The 19,335-nt window shown below is 56.2% G+C and overlaps 1 protein-coding gene across 1 annotated transcript; it reads left to right on the top strand.

Annotated features, from left to right (window-relative positions):
* Positions 1-5,718: 5,718 nt before the first annotated feature.
* On the top strand, positions 5,719-18,735 carry KRT7 (keratin 7). Its single transcript, XM_075552964.1, is given in 10 exon segments — positions 5,719-6,132; positions 7,949-8,120; positions 8,123-8,159; positions 10,162-10,222; positions 11,407-11,502; positions 11,869-12,033; positions 13,204-13,329; positions 15,122-15,342; positions 18,166-18,200; positions 18,537-18,735. Coding segments are annotated over 10 exon segments (1,383 nt in total). The 5' UTR covers positions 5,719-5,808; the 3' UTR covers positions 18,683-18,735.
* Positions 18,736-19,335: the final 600 nt, after the last annotated feature.

The raw sequence follows: 19,335 nt of genomic DNA, 5'->3' as shown, positions 1-19,335 counted from the left end.
GACACTGATATGTGTATAAGAAAGAGAATTATATAAAGAGTAATTGTTCATTAAGAGAACATCTCTTTTGATAGCCGGGCACCACATTTGCTTATGCACTCGTTTGTCCTCAGTGATCGTATCATGGAGGTGTGCACCTAATGATATGATTTTTTGTTCCTTGATGCCTGATAACTGATCCCTTTGGAACCATGTGACCACACAGGCTGGTGTGTTCTTCCATGTGGGCTTTGTTGCTTCTGAGCTAGATGGCTGTTTGTTTATCTTCAAGCCTTTAAGACCCCAGATGCTATATCTTTTGATAGCCGGGCACCATCAACTTTCTTCACCACATTTGCTTGTTCACCGCTTTGTCTTCAGCCGTTGTGTTGGGAGGGTGAGCATCATAGAATGTCAATTTAATAGAAGAAAGTATTCTTGCATGGAAAAGAGATAGCGTCTGGGGTCTTAAAGGCTTGAAGGTAAACAAGCAGTCATCCAACTCAGAAGCAACAAAGCCCACATGGACGAAGCACACCAGCCTGTGCGATCACGAGGTGTCGAAGGGATCAGGTATAAGGCATCATCAGAACAAAAAAATCTTACCATAGTGAATGAAGGGGGAAGTGCAGAGTGGAGACCCAAAGCCCATTTGTTGGCCACTGGAGATCCCCTTGCAGAGGGGTCTAGGGGAGGAAATGAGTCGGTCAGGGTGCGATGTAGCACAGATAAAGAATACAGCTTTCCTCCAGTTCCTAAATGCTTACCACCCCCCCCCCCCGCGCCAACTATCATCCAAATTCTACCTTGCAAGTCTGGATAGAGCAAAGGATGTACACTGGTACAGATAGGAGCTGGAGGCACAGGGAATCCAGGGTGGATGATACCTTCAGGACCAGGGGTGTGAGGGGCAACATTGGGAGGGTAGAGGGAGAGGGGGTTGGAAAGAGGGAACCGATTACAAGGATCTACATGTGACCTCCTCCCTGGGAGACGGACAACAGAAAAGGGGGTGAAGGGAGACGTTGGACAGGGCAAGATATGATAAAATGATAATTTATAAATTATCCAGGGCTCATGAGGGAGGGGGGGAGCGGGGAGCGAGGAGAAAAAAAAGAGGACCTGATGCAAAGGGCTTAAGTGGAGAGCAAATGCTTTGAAAATGATGAGGGCAAAGAATGTACAGATGTGCTTTATAAAGTTGATGTATGTATGGATTGTGATAAGAGTTGTATGAGTCCCTAATAAAATGTTAAAAAAAGAGAACATCTCAGTCCAGTCCAGATCAAGTCCATAAGTTTTATATTAACCCATATGTCCAATACCAATCGATAAAGTCCTCTTCAGACTCACGAAACACATGCAATGGCGCCGAATGCACTAAGATCACAGGCCAGTGGGTGGAAAGTCTTGTGGATCCAGTGGTGGTGGAAGCATCTCAGTGCTGGCAGGGGTCTCCACGTGGCTCCTCCAGCTCAGGGCACTAGCATAGTTCCATGCATCTCATCAGCAAGCATACCTTGAAGGGAGTGAACTGAGAGAGAGAGTGTCTCCTGCCTCTAAGGAAGAATATCAGAGTTCCCAGAATCCTCAAGAGAAGGCCATGTCCCCACAGAGGCCTCATTGGCTATGATATGATTGACAAGCTAGACTCCACCCCTTCATTCTTAATCCTTTCAAATTGACAAGCGATTATATAATGAACACAGGGTTTCCCAACAAAATTCTCATCAGACAGTGCTGGCTAGCCTCAGAGAATTAGCAGGCACATGGTCAAAATGGAAGCAATTTCCCCTGTGCAACTTTCATGGCTGTTTACACACCAATGCAGTTTTCAATTTTCTTCAAACAAGTTCCTGGATTGTCCTGTGTCCTTTGAGAAAGATCTATCAGCATTATCCCTTGGACTCTGAAAACTCAATTGCCATCACCTCCTGAGCTGACCTCTGTGCCTTGTGTTGAACTGGCCCAGCACATCCCCCTGGAAGCCACTGTTTTGATTGGGCTTTATTTTTTGAAGGTCCCTAAAGGGACCAAGAGACGTGTATTACTGGGAGGACTCATCTATACCATCCATGAATCACAGAAGACACACTTAAACACCTTAGGCTTGGGGTCAACCCATGGATGTATGAACTGGAATCCCCCTCGCAGGAATTTTCGACTTACCCTTAGACATAAACAGGCTTACCTTGAGTTAGTGCTGACTCCATGACAACCAAGGACAGTAAGAAACAAAAGCTCCTGTGATTCAAGCCTGTCGCCTGCATTTCTGTGGGATGGTTCATCTTTTCCCTGTTAATTTGTGTATTCAGGAAATTAGCCTGTTGGCTATCTTATGTATTACTTCTTTGTTCTTTATCATTTGAGTTTCCTTTTTTTTGGCGGCGGTGGGGGGTGGGGGTGGTATTACATTCCATACAAAAATGTTAAATGGGTGTTAGTACACCCATTTATGAGTACAGTCTTTGCATTCCAAGATAAGGAAAGAAAAACAAACATTATTTCCCCCTTGAATTAGAGCACCTGTTTTTTCATGGGCTAGATTATAAGTAATGGTCCTGCCCATGCAAAACCAGAAGGCAGATGCTGTTGAGCTGATTTCATGCGGGGCCCACGTGTACAGATCAGAGCTGCTTCATAGGGCTTCAGGGATGAGACCTTCCAGAAACAGATCACCAGGCCTTACTTCCAAGGTGCTTCTGGATGGGTTAGAACTGCCAACCTTCTGTGGGATCAGTTTGTCTCAAGATTCTAACCCAAATCCCAATACATGGTGTCTAGGGGGCCTGCCAGAGGCCTGGGCAGGGGGAGGGAGCTGAGTTTGGATGAGTCTCTAGACCACACAACTCTTGAGGGCCAGAGATTTGATTCTTGGTGGTCAGTGTTGAGTTTCTTGGGAACCCCTCGGAAACAGCAGGTGTTTCTGGGCACTGCCTGGCACTCAGGGGGCTCCAGTCCTGGTCTGTGAATGTAGACAGGAGATGGATGAGGGCTGACTGGTGAGAGCCAGAGCTGCTAGGCACACTTCAGGGATGTGTGTGTGTGTGTTGGAGGAGGGTGGTCCTGAGAGTAGACAGTGGCATGTTCAGGAATGGCAAAAGGTGGCTCCCAGGGAGGGGGAAGCAGAGACCTCATCTCTGCAGCTACCTCTCAGCTCCCTCTACACATTCCGTGGTGTCCACGTGGTAGGTAAGTGGCAGGCCCACTGACGTGGCCCAGGGACGTGTGTGCAGATCCACGAAGCAGGTACCCTGCCCATGGTTTCTCCGGTCAGGCTCTAGGGGAGCAGAGCAGGGAAGGAATTCCTGGCCTGAGTGGGGTGTAGCCTCCTCCTAGAGCAGGTTCTGTGGGAGGGGTGAGAGTGGGAGGGGGTGTGAGGGGCCAGCAGTGGGGTGGGGGAGTGGAAAAGCACCCCGAGGAGTGTCCTGAGGGGGGAGGACGGAGCAGTGCATTCCAGTGTGTGTGTAAATTAAAGGAGCCGTCTTCTTTGTCCGCTGGGAGGCTGGGAGTAGGGGTGTGGGAGTCTGGTAAGGAAGTTAAGTATCACAGGACCAGGAAATATGTGTGATTTTCAAGCTCCAACTGAGGATTTGAGATTCTCTCTCTTTCTCTCTCTCTCTCTCTCTCTCTCTCTCTCTCTCTCTCTCTCTCTCTCTCTCTCTCTCTCTCTCTCTCTCTCTCTCTCTCTCTCTCTCTCTCTCTCTCTCTCTCGTCTCTCCTGTCTCCTTGGGCGTCCCTCTGCCTCCAAACTAACCAAGGGTAGGGAGCCTTCCTCAAGTCCCCTGAGAGGGACTGCCATTGGTTGGCCTTCCTGAAAGTCATCTCTGGCCTAACTGAAATGGCAAACCGGGAAGGCCATTTCAACCCCACCCTTCTCCACCCAGGGCTCCCCATGGGCTTGGTCTGAGGTGATAGCTTGCCCAGCTCATTGGAGCAGGGCTGCCCGGGTGCTAAAGGCAGTGGGGAGATATGGTGTGTTCACAATGGTTTGGCAGAACTGATACCTACTTTTTTGTTGAGTTTGGTGAGCTGGTTGTTACAATGGCGCTGGTAACCAGGGTTCTCTGAAAGGTGGGCTACTGGGCCAATGTGGAAATCACTTTTTAAATGTTCGTCTGTACAACAGCAGTGTCCTGATATCCTTTTGAAATAATAAAACACCTTTCAGGTTTTTTAAAAAAATACTTAAAATGGTCCATCGGGCAGCAAACTGGTTGCTAAATTATTTGAATCCCATCAATGGCCAGGGGTGACCGGCCAGTCAGCAGTCTTTCTCAAAGGCTCCTCTGCTGAGCAGGATCCCTCTGGGAAGTCAGGGCTCAGCAGGGCAGTGGAGTGGGGGTGGCCTGTGCGGCTCCCAGGGAGTGAGGCCAGCACCCAACAGTGACTCAGTCCCTGGTGCTCTGTTCCAGCACTATGTTTACCCTGCTCCTGGGTTTGAAATAGAAAGGAATTGTCTGAGCTGGTGTTAAGTGTGTGAGGTTCCTACAGTGTGTGAGGTTCCTACAGAAAAATGGCAGCCATTTTGCTTGAGAGCAAATACAAGCACAAGCGCGCAGATCGATGCCCTGGTGGCCCAGTGGTCTGTGATGGGCTACCCTCTTAAAGGTGGGGGTTGTGCGGGGTGTGAAGCCCCCCAGTGCTGTTGAGGACCAAGGCCTGCTGATTCCAATGTCACAGTGTCACATGTGAGGTCACTGAGTCAGAATCTACCGGAAGTTTCCAGGGCAGCACACAGATGTGCATGCACATGAGAGTGATCCTATAGCCACAGCCCCTCCTCCCAGGACATGTTCTCCGACAGACACACGTATGTACTCATGCAAAACTCAATGGCCTACTGGCTATGTACACACAGAATAGCTCACCAGTACACCAAGGTATCCCCCTTCTTCAGAGCGTTTCCCAAAGTGGCCGATGCCCACCCCCTGGCGGCCACTGGACAACCACGGGGCTGCACAAGCAGACTCCCCCGCCTTCCTGTGCTGTGTGCTATGGTAGAAAAGGTTTCAATCGCCAGAGGCGTGTTGAGTAATTTTTGTCCCCTGAAATGGGCGTGGCCAGCCAAATAGATTAGGGAACGTTAAGAGCCCTGCAGGTGTAGTGGTTAAGCCTCGGAAAGGTCAGCAGTTCGAATCACCAGCTGCCCCGTGGGAGAAAGAGCGGGCTTTCTCCTCCCATCATGAATTACAACAATCTGGGAAACGCGCAGGGCTGGTCTGCCCTGTCCTATCGGCTTGCTATGAGTCGGCATCGATGTCAGTTCGTTTGATTCAGAGGATGGTCTACAGACACATACTAGGTGGGGAGGGTGTGCGTGTGGGGGTGGGGGTGGGGGTGGGCGAGTGGGCAGGTTCAAGTACTCTAGACCTGCACGTGCTAGGGTCAGACTAGTCAAGAACTGAGCTGCTGGTCATTGGAGGAGGAGCTGGATTTGGAGGGGTGGGAATGCGTTTCAGGTGTGTGCGGACTTCTTGCCTCCTCGCTCCCCTCTCCCATTTCTCTTACTCTCTGGTCCCTTGGATCCGGCCTCAGGAACATGTCAGATTCCGCGTCCACCCGCATCCCCGCCTTGAAGGTCGCGTCATTCGCGCCCCTGTCTGTCCCAGCACCCCTGCCTCGCCGCGCGCCGGACAGTCCCAGGGGTGGGCGGGGCGGAGGATCGGTCCAGCTGGGAAGGATGGCCCGGCCAGCTCCTCCCCTACCTGTGTAACATGATCCGTCCCGCCCCGCAAATAAAGGGGCCAGTTCCCCGGAGGGGAAGTCCCGAGGTCCCCAGGTGCCGCCGCCCGCCCGCCTTACAGTACAGCCCGCGCAGTAGCCGCTATGTCTGTCCACTTCAGCTCGCGCTCCGCCGCCTTCCCGGGCCGCGGCAGCCAGGGGCGCTGGAGCTCGGCGCGCCCCGCAGGCTTCGGCCCCGCAGGCTTGGGCAGCAGCAGCCTCTATGGCCTGAGCGCCTCGCGGCCGCGTGTGACCATGCCCTCAGCCTATGGGAGCCTAGGGGCCACCGGCATCCGCGAGGTCACCATCAATCAGAGTCTGCTGTCCCCCGTGAACTTGGCCATCGACCCCTCCATCCAGCAGGTGCGCCAGGAGGAGCGGGAGCAGATCAAGACTCTCAATAACAAGTTCGCCTCCTTCATAGACAAGGTGAGCCTAGCACCTCCATGTGCGCTCTGGGTCATGCCAGCGCCCTAACCCCAGGGCACCCAGGCTGGGTGCTGGGAGACCTGCCCTAGCTCCTGTTTCTGTATCATGGAGGTGGTGGTGGTGGTGGTGTGTGTGTAACTAACTGACTGATTGACTGACTAATCCTGACGCTGCCTGGGCATCCCCTCCAGCAATCAGCCCCACTGCCCACCGCTCTCTTCCCAGCAAGGAGGCTCCAGGCTGAGTGGTTAGGTGCTAGGCTGCTAAGATCTGACCCACTGGTGCTCAGGGGGAAAGATGTGCCAGTCTGTACCGCATAGCTTACACAGTCTTGGAAATCTGATGAGGCAGCTCCTTTCTGCCCTGCAGGGTCGCTATGAGTTGGCATGGACGACGTGGTGATGGGTTTGGTTTGCTCCCAGAATGTGGGGGTGCAGTCTGGCTGCTCAGGCTGCCTGTGCCTGGGGTTCCCTGGAATTCTTGGGGGTCAGTTTTGTCACCACTTCCAGGCAAGGGGTTCAGAGGGAAGAACCTGGGTGTTCTTTTTGGGCGTCCTCTCTGAGAGGGTGCAGTGTGGGCAGTGACACACCCTTCTCAGCGATGGGCAGCGATGGGCAGCGATGGGCAGCGCGACACACCCTTCTCAGCCATGCCTCCCCTCCCCCCTTCCCCCCCTCACACTCCCCCCCTTCCTCCCCTGCTCATGCTGTAGCAGTTGCAGGAAAGGAAGGGCTGGAGGAAGGTGGGGGGTGAAGTGGGTGGGGCTTGGGGGTGGGGTGGGGAGGCTCCGTGTCTTGCCAGCCCACTCCACCTGCCTGGTCCTTGAGTCTCCCTTCGGGGGTTGGAGGTGAAGTTTCACCTGTCGTATCCTTGTCCTTGGAGATAACCCAAGGAGGGGGTGGGTCACTGAAGGCCCCCTGGAGGGCATTTGGGAGGCCACTGCAAAGTCAGCAGCCGGAAAGCAGCGGCCGCTCTTTCCACTTTCGTAAAGAGTGACAGTGGGAAACGCACAGGGGCAGTCCCACCCTGTCCTTGAGGGCTGAGTCAATGGACTCGATGGCAGTGATTTGGGTTCCTTTTGAGTTTCCTGGCTGCCTGCTTCTACCCCCACTCCCTGCCCCCCATTGAGGCCATCCCTGTTGCAGTTGACTGGGGGGGTGGGAGAGGGGGACAAAGTGGGCAAAGCTGGATGCTCAGCCCAGGCCTGGCGGAGGGGGGCTTCTATGACCAGACCTTCCCTCTTCTTGTCTGGTGCACCTCTCTGACTCTGGCCCCTCCCCACCCTTCCTTCCCTGTATCATTCAGACACAGAGGGGATGACTTTACACCCCTGCCAGGCTCCCCTGAAGCCAGGCTTCGCAGGCCCAAGTTCCCCTGCCAACGAGTAGGCCCCAGGTCCTGACTTTTCACTCCCATCCTCTTAGGGGGTTCTAAGGGCCCCTGGACCCGAAGGGGTGTTCATCTTACATGGACGACCCCAGTTCTGAGGAAAGGGGGAGGAGGGAGCAGATTCAGAAGAAGGAAGAACGGCTCCCCCAGCCCAGGACACGGAGACCTGAACCCCTGAACTGAGTAGCGGAGGGAGCAGGGAGGGGGAGGCTCATGGGCACCTCCTCTGCGAGCCAGGCACAAGGCTACCCTGGGTCACACTCCAGGACACTTGAGACTTAGTGTTTTGGAGGAGAGGATTAATCAGGCTGGACTTCCTGGAGGAGAGGGGGCGAAGACTGGCCATAGGGTGGGCTGGGGTCAGGAGAACCGTTGGTGGAAATGAGGGGACACCCTCCCCTGAGTCCCCACTCTGCCTCCTTTGTAGGTGCGGTTTCTGGAGCAGCAGAACACACTGCTGGAAACCAAGTGGGCGCTGCTGCAGGACCAGACCTCAGCCAAGGGCAGCCGGCTCCCGGCCATCTTTGAGGCCCAGATTGCTGCCCTGCAGCGGCAGCTACAGGGGCTGCAGACCGAAGGGAGCCGCTTGGAGGTGCAGCTGACAACACACAGGATGCGGTGGACAACTTCAAAAATAAGTAATGTCCTCAGTGGGACTTGCAGGGCAGGGCCCCCGGCCCCTTGGCTGCTCCTCCCTCTGTGCCTCTGAGGGTTGCTTCCCAATCCTTCGTGTCTCCTCTCCTGGCTTAATCCCAGTGGGATATCTCAGCCGGCCCTGACCTCCACCGTCCCCACTATGTGCGGGACAAAGGCCTCAAGAGAGGGCAGAGCCAAAAGAGTCCTGTGACAAGTGTGTGTGTCTGGACTGTCACCCCCTATCCCTCCTGGATCATTCTAGAATAACTCCATACTGTTCAGGTGAGGAATCAGAGCACACAGTGAGTCAGAGAGAGGGAGCTGGGCTGGAGTTGGCTCCCTGGAGAAGCAGTTCTCAACCCGTGGGACTTGACCCCTGTGGGGGTGGGACGATTCATACCAGTTGCAAAATTACAGTGATGAAGTAGCAACAAAAATAATATTATGGCTGGGGGGGGGGTCACCAAGCATGAGGAACTGTATGGAAGGGTCTTGGCATTAGGAAGGTTGAGAACCACTGCCCTGGAGGAAGGTAGGAAGGAAGGGAGAGAGTGGTCTTCCGAGAGGGTGGTCCTGAGATCAGTGGGAGGGGTGCCAGAGGCTGAGCTGAGGGAAAGGACCAGAATGGTAGCTGTGAGGAGGGCAGGAATCGAAGGGGTGGCAGGTTGAGGGCACAGGCCTTGGAGCTGCCTGCGGGTCTCTTTCAGCTTGCATAGACACTCCGCCCGAGGCTTGGGCTGGGCCTCTCCCTGGCACAGTCACGCATGCTCTCTCAGCCTGGGGCTGCGTGACCAAGGGCAAGCGAACACACCCTCTCAGCCTGGGGGAGATGAACCAGGACTCTCAGGACTCTGCCAGGTGTCCCCTCCTCCCTGCTGGCCTGCGGCAAGAGTCAATAGGATTATCCCACAGCAGGTGGAACCAGACAGGTGCAAGGCAGGAAAGCCTGGGGCAACCAGTAAGCCCTTGTTACCAGGTACCGTGCATAAGTGCATGGATGAGTACATATTCTCTCTCTCTCACTCTCCACCCCTCTCCTTCTCTCTGGAACAGGGTGCAGGAGAAAACCATACCCTCTGGGCCTGGAAAAGCAGCGCCCAGGTGTGGGTGGACAGATGGCCCGGCCGATGCTTCCATTCTGTTCTATAGAATCTGGTAGAGTTCGGCTTTGGGGGTGTCAGCGTCCTCACGTCAAGCCTGGGTGCCAGAGGGCCTACCTGGCCGAGGCTGCTCCGGCTGCTTCCCAGCACTTCTGGGCACTGTTGAGTTCTTGCTTCTAATACCTGGTTCTGAGCCTACAAATAAACTTGGGGTAACCCAGTGACCTTTCACCCTCTGCTCAGTTGGCTCTGTTGAGGGCAGGCCGTCTAGGTGGGACCAGGGTCTTTCTGGACTTCTAATCGTTCTGTTGTACAGAAGGTCGCTCTGAGTCAGAACTGACTTGATAGCGCCTCATGACACCACCAACGAAGATTCTCCCTGCAGGCCTCGCCTTCACCCCTCCATCGGAAGCATTCGTTAGGGATAAAGGTATAGGCTCTGGGTCAGACTGCGAAGGCTCAAGTGTGAGCTTCAGCCCTTTACAGCTTAGAGACGCAGGCAGTTGGTGCCTCTCTGTGCCTTGGCACCCCTCTCTGACCCTCACCCCACCACAATCCGAGTCCTGCAGTGAGGAGCACGCGAGGTTACATGTAGGCACAGTGCCCGCCCCGTAGGAAGCAGCCCACAGGAAGGGGCTAGTATGACTTGCTGCCCCTCCCACAGTAGATGCAGGCTCTGTCCTCTGATTCGCACATGCTCTTGCCACCCCCTACACCAAGCCCCCCACCCCAGCAGAGACCAGTAGAAAAGGCAGAGAAGGGGGTTCCAGAGCCCGACAGTGGATTCTTCAGGAATGTAATTAAGAGTGGGCAGGCGTGCAAGGGGTGCGGGCTGGTGTTCACTCTGGAAGTCAGAGCCACGGGGCAAACCCACACCAACACCATGCCCCCTCCTCTTTCGCAGGTACCAAGAGGAGATCAACCGCCGCATGGGTGCTGAGAATGAGTTTGTGGTGTTGAAGAAGGTGAGGGCGCTGACAGGTTGGGGCTGAGCACACTTGGGCCTAGGGCCCCACACACCTCTCATCGGAGCAGCCAGGGAGAGCCGTGGGCAAGCGTGACCTGGGCTCTGCGAGAGGGGAGTGGTGGGCATGGAGAGGCTGGGGTCTGGAACTCAGCCAGTTGTGTGTGTGTGTGCATGCTCTTATATGCTCACACATGAGGGGGCACCTGTGCTCTGGCTCACTCTCTCTAGGGAGTGACTGCACTTGCTTTGGGGCCCAGGGGGTAGAACTGAGAGGGAAGCATGGAGGTTAGATGTGAGACATCAACTCCAAATAAGGAAGCATTCCCTCTCAGCCAGAACATTCCACTACAGAGAAGGTGGCCTGCGACAGGCCTGGACTGTGGGCTGAAGGAGTGGAACAGGCTGGCTCGGGCTCCGGGCAGAGGGAGCTCCCTGACAGTGGAGATATGCAAGCCCAGGTCCGAAGGCCTTAGGAGTGTTTCACTGGGACTCGAACTACATGCCCGTGGGGACTCTGATTTCATGCGCACTCACAGAACAGCCTGGTGATCCAAAGTGCAGTCTGTCTCTGGGGCAGGGCCCTTGGAGGCTCAGCACTGAGTCACAGTAGCCCCATCCTCAGGAAGACTGACCATTAGGAAGCACAGCTGGGAAGGACCCCAGACCTCATCTGGGCCAGGGGTGTTAAGGTGTGGAATGGCACCCACCTGCCTCATAATCCCCCATCAGGCTAGTTAACTATTTCAACTGGGATTGGTCATCTCTAGGAGTCGGTACTGGATTCTCAGTCACGTGCACTCACCCCTGACCTGATGAGAAGCAGAGGCTCCCAGAGTGAAATGATTTCTTCCAGGGCAGAGTGTGCTCCGTGGTGGAGCCAGGAGTGGGACCACCCCCTGAAAAGCTTTAGCGGGTAGTCAGTGCTGGGTCTGAGGCCTGCGATCACCTTGGAATACCTGGTTCTGGACAGGCAAAGACATTGTCCTCACACAGCCGGGGGACCGGCTCAGGGGACTTCTATCCCTGGTCATGCCAGGGAGGCTGGGAGGTCTGGTTGTGATGCACAGGGGTTTGGGGTCCTATAGGTTGGACAGTGTTGGCTCCCCCACTGCTATTAAATGTCCTGAGTGTTGAATGGAGTGTCCCCCTCCCCCCTCTCCTGTCCTACCCGGCTCCTCCCAGGATGTGGATGCTGCCTACATGAACAAAGTGGAGATGGAGTTCAAGGTGGACGCCCTGAAGGATGAGATCCAGTTCCTGACAGCCATCTATGAGACGGTAAGACATTGTGTTTTCCATCCAGCAAGCCATCTGGTCCAGGGTCCACCTCTGTGTGTTTGTTGGGGCAGCATTTTTCTGGCTCTTCCTGGTGGGAAAGACGGCTCACGCTCAACTGCTAACAGAGAGGTTTCAGGTTTGAGTCCATCCAGGGACTCTTTGGAAGCAAGGCCCATCGATCAACTTCTGGAACGTCAGCCACTGACGACCCTGCGGCACTGTGACTTCCTTTATTGTCTGAGACCTGCCACACTCGTGCTCACCCCAGTCTCCTGTTGGTCTTCCCTCATCTCTTGTGTGGGGGCCTCTCAGAGGGGCTGGGGTGGGTCACACCCCATGTCCCAACCTTCCGTCCCATCCCTACAGGAATTGTCAGAGCTGCAGACCCAGATCTCAGACACGTCCGTGGTGCTGTCCATGGACAATAGCCGCTCCCTGGAAATGGACGGCATCATCGCCGAGGTCAAGGCCCAGTATGAGGACATGGCCAACCGCAGCCGGGCCGAGGCCGAAGCTCAGTACCAGATTAAGGTGTGTGCTCAGTACCAGATTAAGGTGTGTGCTCAGTACCAGATTAAGGTGCGTGCTCACTGGAGGCTGGCTACCTTCTCTTCCTGCGGGGTCCTCAGTGGGCGTGTCTTCATCTTATCTTCACCTTGACTCAAGAACTTTCAGACCAGGAGTCCCCCTGCTCTAGAGAACATGGGAAGCCAGGCAAGGCGTTCTCCCTGAGGGCAGCACGGGGCAGAGGAAGTAGGCAAGGGTTAAGACTCATTATAGCTGAAATGGATCAGGCTCCTCTAGACAACGTTCCCTGGTTTGTCCCATTTACCCAACAATCAGCCCTTCCTTTCCGGCAGGTGCTGTCATCATCCTCGATGCACAGAGCAGCGAGTGAGAGGCTGCACGGTCGACCCAACTCCACATAGCTAGTCCATAGAAGATGCTGGGTCGCAGGGCTCCACCAGTGGGAAGCTCAGGGGTGGCACCCACAGCGTGGAGGTGGAAGCTCTGACTGTGTGGGTGCTGAGGGAACAGGCAGGCCCCCAGGTGGTGTTCCATGGAGGAGGGGATCCCGAGGAAGGATTAAAGCTGGGTGCAGAGAAGTTCCCCTGAGAGGCCAGAGAGGCCCAGGCGAGGACACAGGTGTGCCCACAAGAAGGCCCGGGCTCAGGCTCCAATGCTCTCCTCGATTTGCGGTGTGGCCAGAGCACAGTGCCTTCTCTGGTCCATCCTCTGCTCTGCGAGGGGCTGGTGCTGGTGAGGACATCGCTGAGCAGGTGAGGGTCTAGCACTTTCGGGGATTCTCTAGCACGAGGGCATCATGGGAAGTCTGCGCTGAGCCCCTGTCCTAGCTGGGAGGAGACTAAGCCCCCTCTCCCCCACTGCCTTCTGAGAGCCAGCTTCCTCAAGTTGAGTGGAGATTGTTGGGCGTCTGAGAGCCTCTCTCTAGAACATGAACGTGGAGGGTCCTGAGGGCCCTGGCTGAGACCTGGTGTGGACAGCTGAGCCCGAGCAGCGTCCGACCAAGGGCCGCAGACAGCAGTGTCCCCAACCTGGTGAGGCGGCTCGGGGCTGGTGTTCAGACCTGTCCAGCAGAGCATGCCACCCAGAACAAGACTTTGCTTTGGATGGAGGAAGGGGTGTGTCACCGGCAACCGCTGCCCACCCCTGCCCTACTTCTCCCTGTGGCTCTTCCAGCTGGAGACCCTGCAGGCCCAGGCAGGCAGGCATGGGACTGACCTCCGGAACACCCGGAGTGAGATTGCGGAGATGACCCGGGTCATCCAGAGGCTGCAGGCTGAGATCGACAACATCAAGAACCAGGTGAGGACCTGTGCCTCCGTGCCCCTCCTCCATATTCCTGGGGACTGTTCAGGGCAGCCAGCCAAGGTCTGCCTGTGGGGGAGCCTCTGAGGGCTGACCAGAGAATGACCATGACCACATGTTGCCAGGGTGCTGCTGAGAGCTCGGCTGGCCTGTGGTGTTGGGTGCAAGACACCTCACTAGGAGCTCACTGTTTTGGGGCAGAGGGGGAGCCAGAACCTGGTGAAAAGCAAATCTCACATGGCTTAAAGATCCTTCCCCACCTCCACTCTTGACAGCCATATTTCTCTCACTCAGAGTCCTGGCCACCAGGGCCCGTTGCCTACCTGCAACCGCATGGGCCCAGCGTGCTTCCTCTTTGGGGAGCAGGACAAAAGGTTCCTTCCCTCAGCTGGCTGGCTGCCTCAGACACTAGCCCCGCCCCAGCAGTCTGTCTGCAGGGCTGTGGCACCTGTTCCAAAGCAGACTTACTGTTTACGGAAGTCCTGCTCGCTGCTCTGACTGAGGACACAGGTTCCGGAGGAGAGACCTGTTAGTGGGCTGCCCTTTGCTGGGGTGGGATGTGGAAGGAGAAGGGCCCTTGGGCGCTGGCTGTGGCTGTGGCCTGCTGTGTACGGGGAAGCTTAGCCGGAGCAGTGTCCAGACATGGGACAGTACAGCAGGGAGGACAATGTGTGTGGGGTTCACAGTTGCCCTCCTCCGAGAGCCCTGAAGGTCTGTCTACAGGAGGGTGCAGGCTGCCTCGGGGCCCAGACGCAGGGCTGTGGGTCACGCAGGGCTGTGGGTCACGCAGGGCTGTGGGTCACGCAGAGCTGGGAAGGGAGGACTGAAACCTGCACAGAGACTTCCCAGACCCTGTGTGAGCTCATGTCCTCCCCTCTCCCACACAGTGAGGCAGAGGGGGACCTGCAGGACCCAGGGCTGGGCCTCCACATGGAGCCAGAAGGAGTCTGAGCAAGCACCCGAGAGGGCCCTGCTTCAGGGGCTGGAGGAAGTGGCAGGGGCACCAGCATGGAAGAGCTTGAAGGGTCCTGGGAGTGGGCTTTGAGGGTGGGCAGTAGACACCTGCTATGAGGGCAAAAAGGCGTGAAGCACAGAGAAGAAATGGACTTGGCAGTGGTCTTGGAAGCCTGGGAACAGAACCAGAGGAAGCTGCTGGGCTGCACAGGCTCTTAGGAGTGAGGCTGAGCTAGCAGCTAAAGGGACCCTAGAATTAACGCAAGAGCAGGCCCATTATTCTTAGAAGGGGCTGCCCAAATCCAGCCAGCCAGGGGCTCCCAGCTGCATATCTACGCTCCTGCTCCCTATATCCTGGGCCTGTTCCAAATTGGCTTCTACTTTAAAAGGCGGGGGGTTCTGCATGTCAGCATTGGGTACTCAGCTAGGACGCCATGGCCTGGGAGCTCCTCCAGCAGCAGGCTGGGGTGGGAGGATTTTTCAATCACAATCATTTGCATTGATCCAGCACTGAGTGTGTGCCCGGCACAGTGGCAGCGACTCCAGGGGCCTGTCTGTCATCTCACTGAGCCCTCCCGCCATCCCTTGGAGGGAAACATTCTCCCTGCTGCTGTCTCAGGGGGAGGAGCGGGTGGCTGACCTTACTTGACATCAGTTGGGCCGAAACCCCATGCTGCTGACCCCTGAGATGACCCGGTGCTTGGGGGAGCTGTCTGGTGCTGGTAGAGCCCCCTGAAGCAGGCTGCCCAGGTGCTTTCTGCAAGAGGGGACCTGGGGAAGCAGTGGCCTGTGAACCCTGCCTCCCAGCTCAGATTCACTTCACCACCACCCACAGCGTGCCAAGCTGGAGGCTGCCATTGCTGAGGCCGAGGAGAATGGGGAGCTGGTGCTCAAGGATGCACGCACCAAGCAGGAGGAGCTGGAGGCCGCCTTGCGCAGAGCCAAGCAGGACATGGCGGCACAGCTGCGCGAGTACCAGGAGCTGATGAACGTCAAGCTGGCCCTGGACGTGGAGATCGCCACCTACAGGAAGCTGCTGGAGGGCGAGGAGTGCAGGTGAGGCTGGGGCTCCCCCCCAGCAGTAGGCATGGCCTGTGGTCAGTCCTTCTGAAGACAGCTGGTATCAGGTTCAGAGTGAAGGTTGAAATAGTCTCAGTCCCTTCCTGTGTGTGGCCGTCATCAGCGTCCTGCTCTTGGATCCTGGGAATTGACAGAGGAGAGAACTGTGGTTCAGGTCACTGAGGACGAGCGCAGTCAAGGTCTGCTGATCTCTGGTCTCAGCGTCTGCACTGGGATCAGGCTGAGTCCTGCTATCTAAGGCGTGAGGGTGTTGGAGGTGATTGATTTCCTCCTCACGCAGGGATGTCCCCAGACCTAACTAAAACTCTGAGAAGGAGCCCTCATAACTTAGTGGATCACACACTGCTCTGCTATCCACAAGGGCAGTGCTTCATGCTCACTGGTAGCTTTGAGGGAGAGAGAGAAAGAGAGATAGAGATAGATAGATAGATAGATAGATAGATAGATAGATAGATAGATAGAGAGAGAGAGAGAGAGAGAGAGAGAGAGAGAGAGAGAGAGAGAGAGAGAGAGAGGAGGCTGCCTGCAGTGCATAGTTAACGTCTCAGACACCCAAAGGGTCAGTTCTACTCCACCCTGTGGGGCCACTGTGAGTCCCGTGCACCTCGGTGGCAGTGGTAGGAGTGTCTGGGGTCGGAAAGGAGGCCGAGGTATGTTGCAAATATAGGACTTCTCCCCACAAGCGATGGCCCAGACTTTGGGTCGTCCCTCTCTCGTTAATGACTGGTTGGCTCACTCAGGTGCTCTATAGGGGGAGGGGGGGGATGGTGGTGGTAGGGAGGTTGGTGTTTGGCAGGGGCTGGAGAGGACAGTGTGGCACAGGTTTGGAAGGGTTACCAGGCGCACCTGGTTGGGAAGCGGCCTAGAGTCGGATAATGGGGAAGATACCTTTCTGCCCCGGGAGCTTGCAGAGCAGTAGATGGGAGCAGTCCTCTGCTCAGACAGTGCACGGAGACCAGTGATGTGCACTTGGACCTGCCAATGGACCAAGTCTGCCAAGAACGCTTTCTTTCTTGAGTGTCTTTCCCGAGGGTGGGGGGTGGGAGGGTGGAGGGCAAGGCATTGGGGAAGAGGTAAGCTGGGGACAGGGAGCCTTCCCATGTGGTGGGGGTGGGGGAGGCAGAGAAGAAGCCTGATGGTGGGTGGCAGGGTGTGAGGTTACAGCACAAGGATAAGTCGGGGAACAGAGACTCTGCCACAGCATGTGGGCTGGGCCCAGGCAGCCTCAGTACACCCAGCAGTCCCTTACTGGCCCAGGGGCCCCTCTTTCTCCTTTTCCTCTGAGAAGGCAGAGTGGAGGGGCCTCAGAGTGGGATCTGGTCTACTTCCCCCCAAGGGGAAGCCTAGGGACCTGACCTCAGGGAGCAAATGCCTTTTGCACTCTGGGGTCCCTTTCTGGAAGCCTGGTTTCCATCCAGGCTGCTGTCAGTCCCCAGGGCCTGTTTCCTGTTCTCCGAGGGGAGACCCAGCCTTCCCACTCTTTGGGCACCGGGAGGGGGAGCCTGAGCTTATCCATTATCTGCTCAGCCTCCCCCAAGGGCAGATGGGAGGTTGGTGCCCTGAACTTCTTATAACCAGAGAGGTCTTGTATAGATACACAATTACACGTTTCCAATTGGACACACACACACACACACACACACACAACTCTATTTAGCATTAAGAAGGAAAAATGGCACAAATGGCTGGAGCCTTGAGAACCAGGCCCCTGCTTGTGGGGCGTCCGCAGGCCCTGCAGCAGAGACCCATACGGCTTCCGGGCTCCCCTCCCCCCACAACTGGAGAACTGGCCGGGCTGTCTGGACAAGGGTGCTGGCAGCTTCCCAGCATGCCCACTGGCTTCCTCAGGCTCTGGGTTGCTGAGGTCATTCTCTCCCCCTCACTGAGCTCCCGACCCGCCCATCTGCAGAGGGCGCTGACCCCCAGGGCCATTGCTTGGTGACAAGGGGACAGTGAGTCACTAAATGAACACTCAGTGTCTCACATGGGTTTTTCAATTTCCCTGTAAGACCTGCTTTATGATCACAGGGTGAAATCACCCCACCTCTCTCCCCCCTCTTTCCCCAGACTGGCTGGGGCAGCATTCGGTGAGGGAAGAAATGCTGGTCATTTCTGCACATAGGAAGTCACCATGTGCCAGGTCTCCTGCTAGGAGCTAGAGCAGACTCAGGAGTCAATCAGCTGGAGGCAGCTTCGACGAGTTTATGACCTGATGGGGAACACAGCTTTCACAGGGATTATATGAGTCATAGCTACCATGAACAGAATCCTATTTGCTTAGGGCTTTAGGCACTTTGGGAGCGCTGGTGGGATCCTGGTTGGAAGTTGGGCTGCAAGCAGCAAGATCAGCAGTTGGACAGCACCCGCCGCTCCCTGGAGAAAGACAGGACTGTCTACTCCCATGAAGAGTGATCCTCTCAGAAACTCAGGGACATTTCTCTCTGTTCTGTAGGCTTCACTAGGCATGGACTGGATGACAGCAAGTTTGGTTTTATGGATTCAGGCGAATTATGTCCTGGCGCCCTCACAGAGACCCCTCAGAGGTTGGAGCTGCAGTGAGGCTCAGTGTGTGAGGGAGGGGAGGCTCAGAGCTGCTGCCATGGTACCACAGTCAGGAGACAGAATTTCCCACTTGGACCTGCCACCCTCCTCCCGGCTTGGTTGGTCAAAAGGAATTCAGGAAGTGGGGGACAGAGGGGAAAAACCAGGTCCCTGTTGAGTTCTCAAGGAATGGCGACTGGTAGGGTCTCCTTGGAGGCCTGAAGAAAGAGCTGCTCTCAGTTTACCCTCTGCCCACAGGTTGGCTGGTGATGGAGCAGGAGCCGTGAATATCTGTGAGTCCTTGGCTGTGAGCTGGGGGAGGCCGCCCTGTGCTGGGCAGACAGGCCGGATGTACAGAATGGCAGGCACATTGGCCTGAGGGTTCTGAGTCATAGGCAAGCCCGCAACCTCCTCCCTCCCCCAGCTTCTGGTGGGATCCCTAGAGCTCCCATCAGCCATGGAGCCAGATGCAGAAGAGCACAGTGGGTGGTAGTGTGCACTGTTGGATGGAGTTGGGGGGAAGAGGAATGGGCAGTTGCAGATGCAGCTGCAGTAGGAGGGTAGGGGTGGGTGAGGGGGGTCTTGGTGGTGAGCCCCCTGACAGCCCTCCTTCCTTCCTTCTCTCCCAGCCCTGGTGAATTCCATTGGTGGCGGTGGTGGGCTGACTTTTGGGGGAACCATGGGCAGCAATGCCCTGAGATTCTCTAGCAGCGGGAGGCCGGCATCCCTCAAGACACTTTCCTTCAAGACCACCCACAGCAGTGCTCTCAACTAAGAATGAAGTTTGCTGAGACCTCTGTTCTCCCTCTCTTACTGGTCCCAACAAGACTCCCATTCCCGGTCCCAAGACTGGGAGACCGCCTGCATAAAGGACGTCAGAGTCGCTTCCAATAAAGCAGCCTCTGTCGGCGAGCTGGCGCCTGTGTCCTGGTTTCTGGGGAGGTGGGGAAGCAGAGGGGCAGGCTCTGCCCTGATGACCAGGGAGCCCCTTGTGCAGGAGGCCTGATGGTGACAGGAGTGAGGGGAACCCCTGTCCTGTTAGTGCAGCACACTCATGGACGTATGCCAGACTGGGACCCATTCCAGCTCCTCTGTGGAGAGTCCAGAAATGCCCCAGGGAAGTTATGTCTCAGGCAGGAAGTGGCTGCTGAGTCCTCTCCACTCAGGGGGTGGGACACTGGTTGGACACCAGCCCCTCCTTGTCATGTGCTGGGTGAGTGCATCCCTCAGGTGCTGAGAAGACCACCAACCTTCAGCTGCCCAGGCTGAGTTTCAGGTGCACAAGGCAACTCTCAGGCCAGCCTCCCACGGCCCTTGCTGGTGCTGGTGGTCCAGAGCTCCGGGCAGCCAGGCTCAGGGCTGTGGGCCTGGTGAGGGTCCAGGAGCCTCTGGACTTACACTGTGTGAGTGTGGCATCGGAGCAGATGG

The sequence above is a fragment of the Tenrec ecaudatus genome, chromosome 6, assembly GCF_050624435.1.
Source record: "Tenrec ecaudatus isolate mTenEca1 chromosome 6, mTenEca1.hap1, whole genome shotgun sequence".
Taxonomy (NCBI): Eukaryota; Metazoa; Chordata; class Mammalia; order Afrosoricida; family Tenrecidae; genus Tenrec; species Tenrec ecaudatus.
The sequence above is the reverse complement of the archived record's forward strand: the minus strand, read 5'-3'. Positions and strand labels throughout refer to the sequence as shown.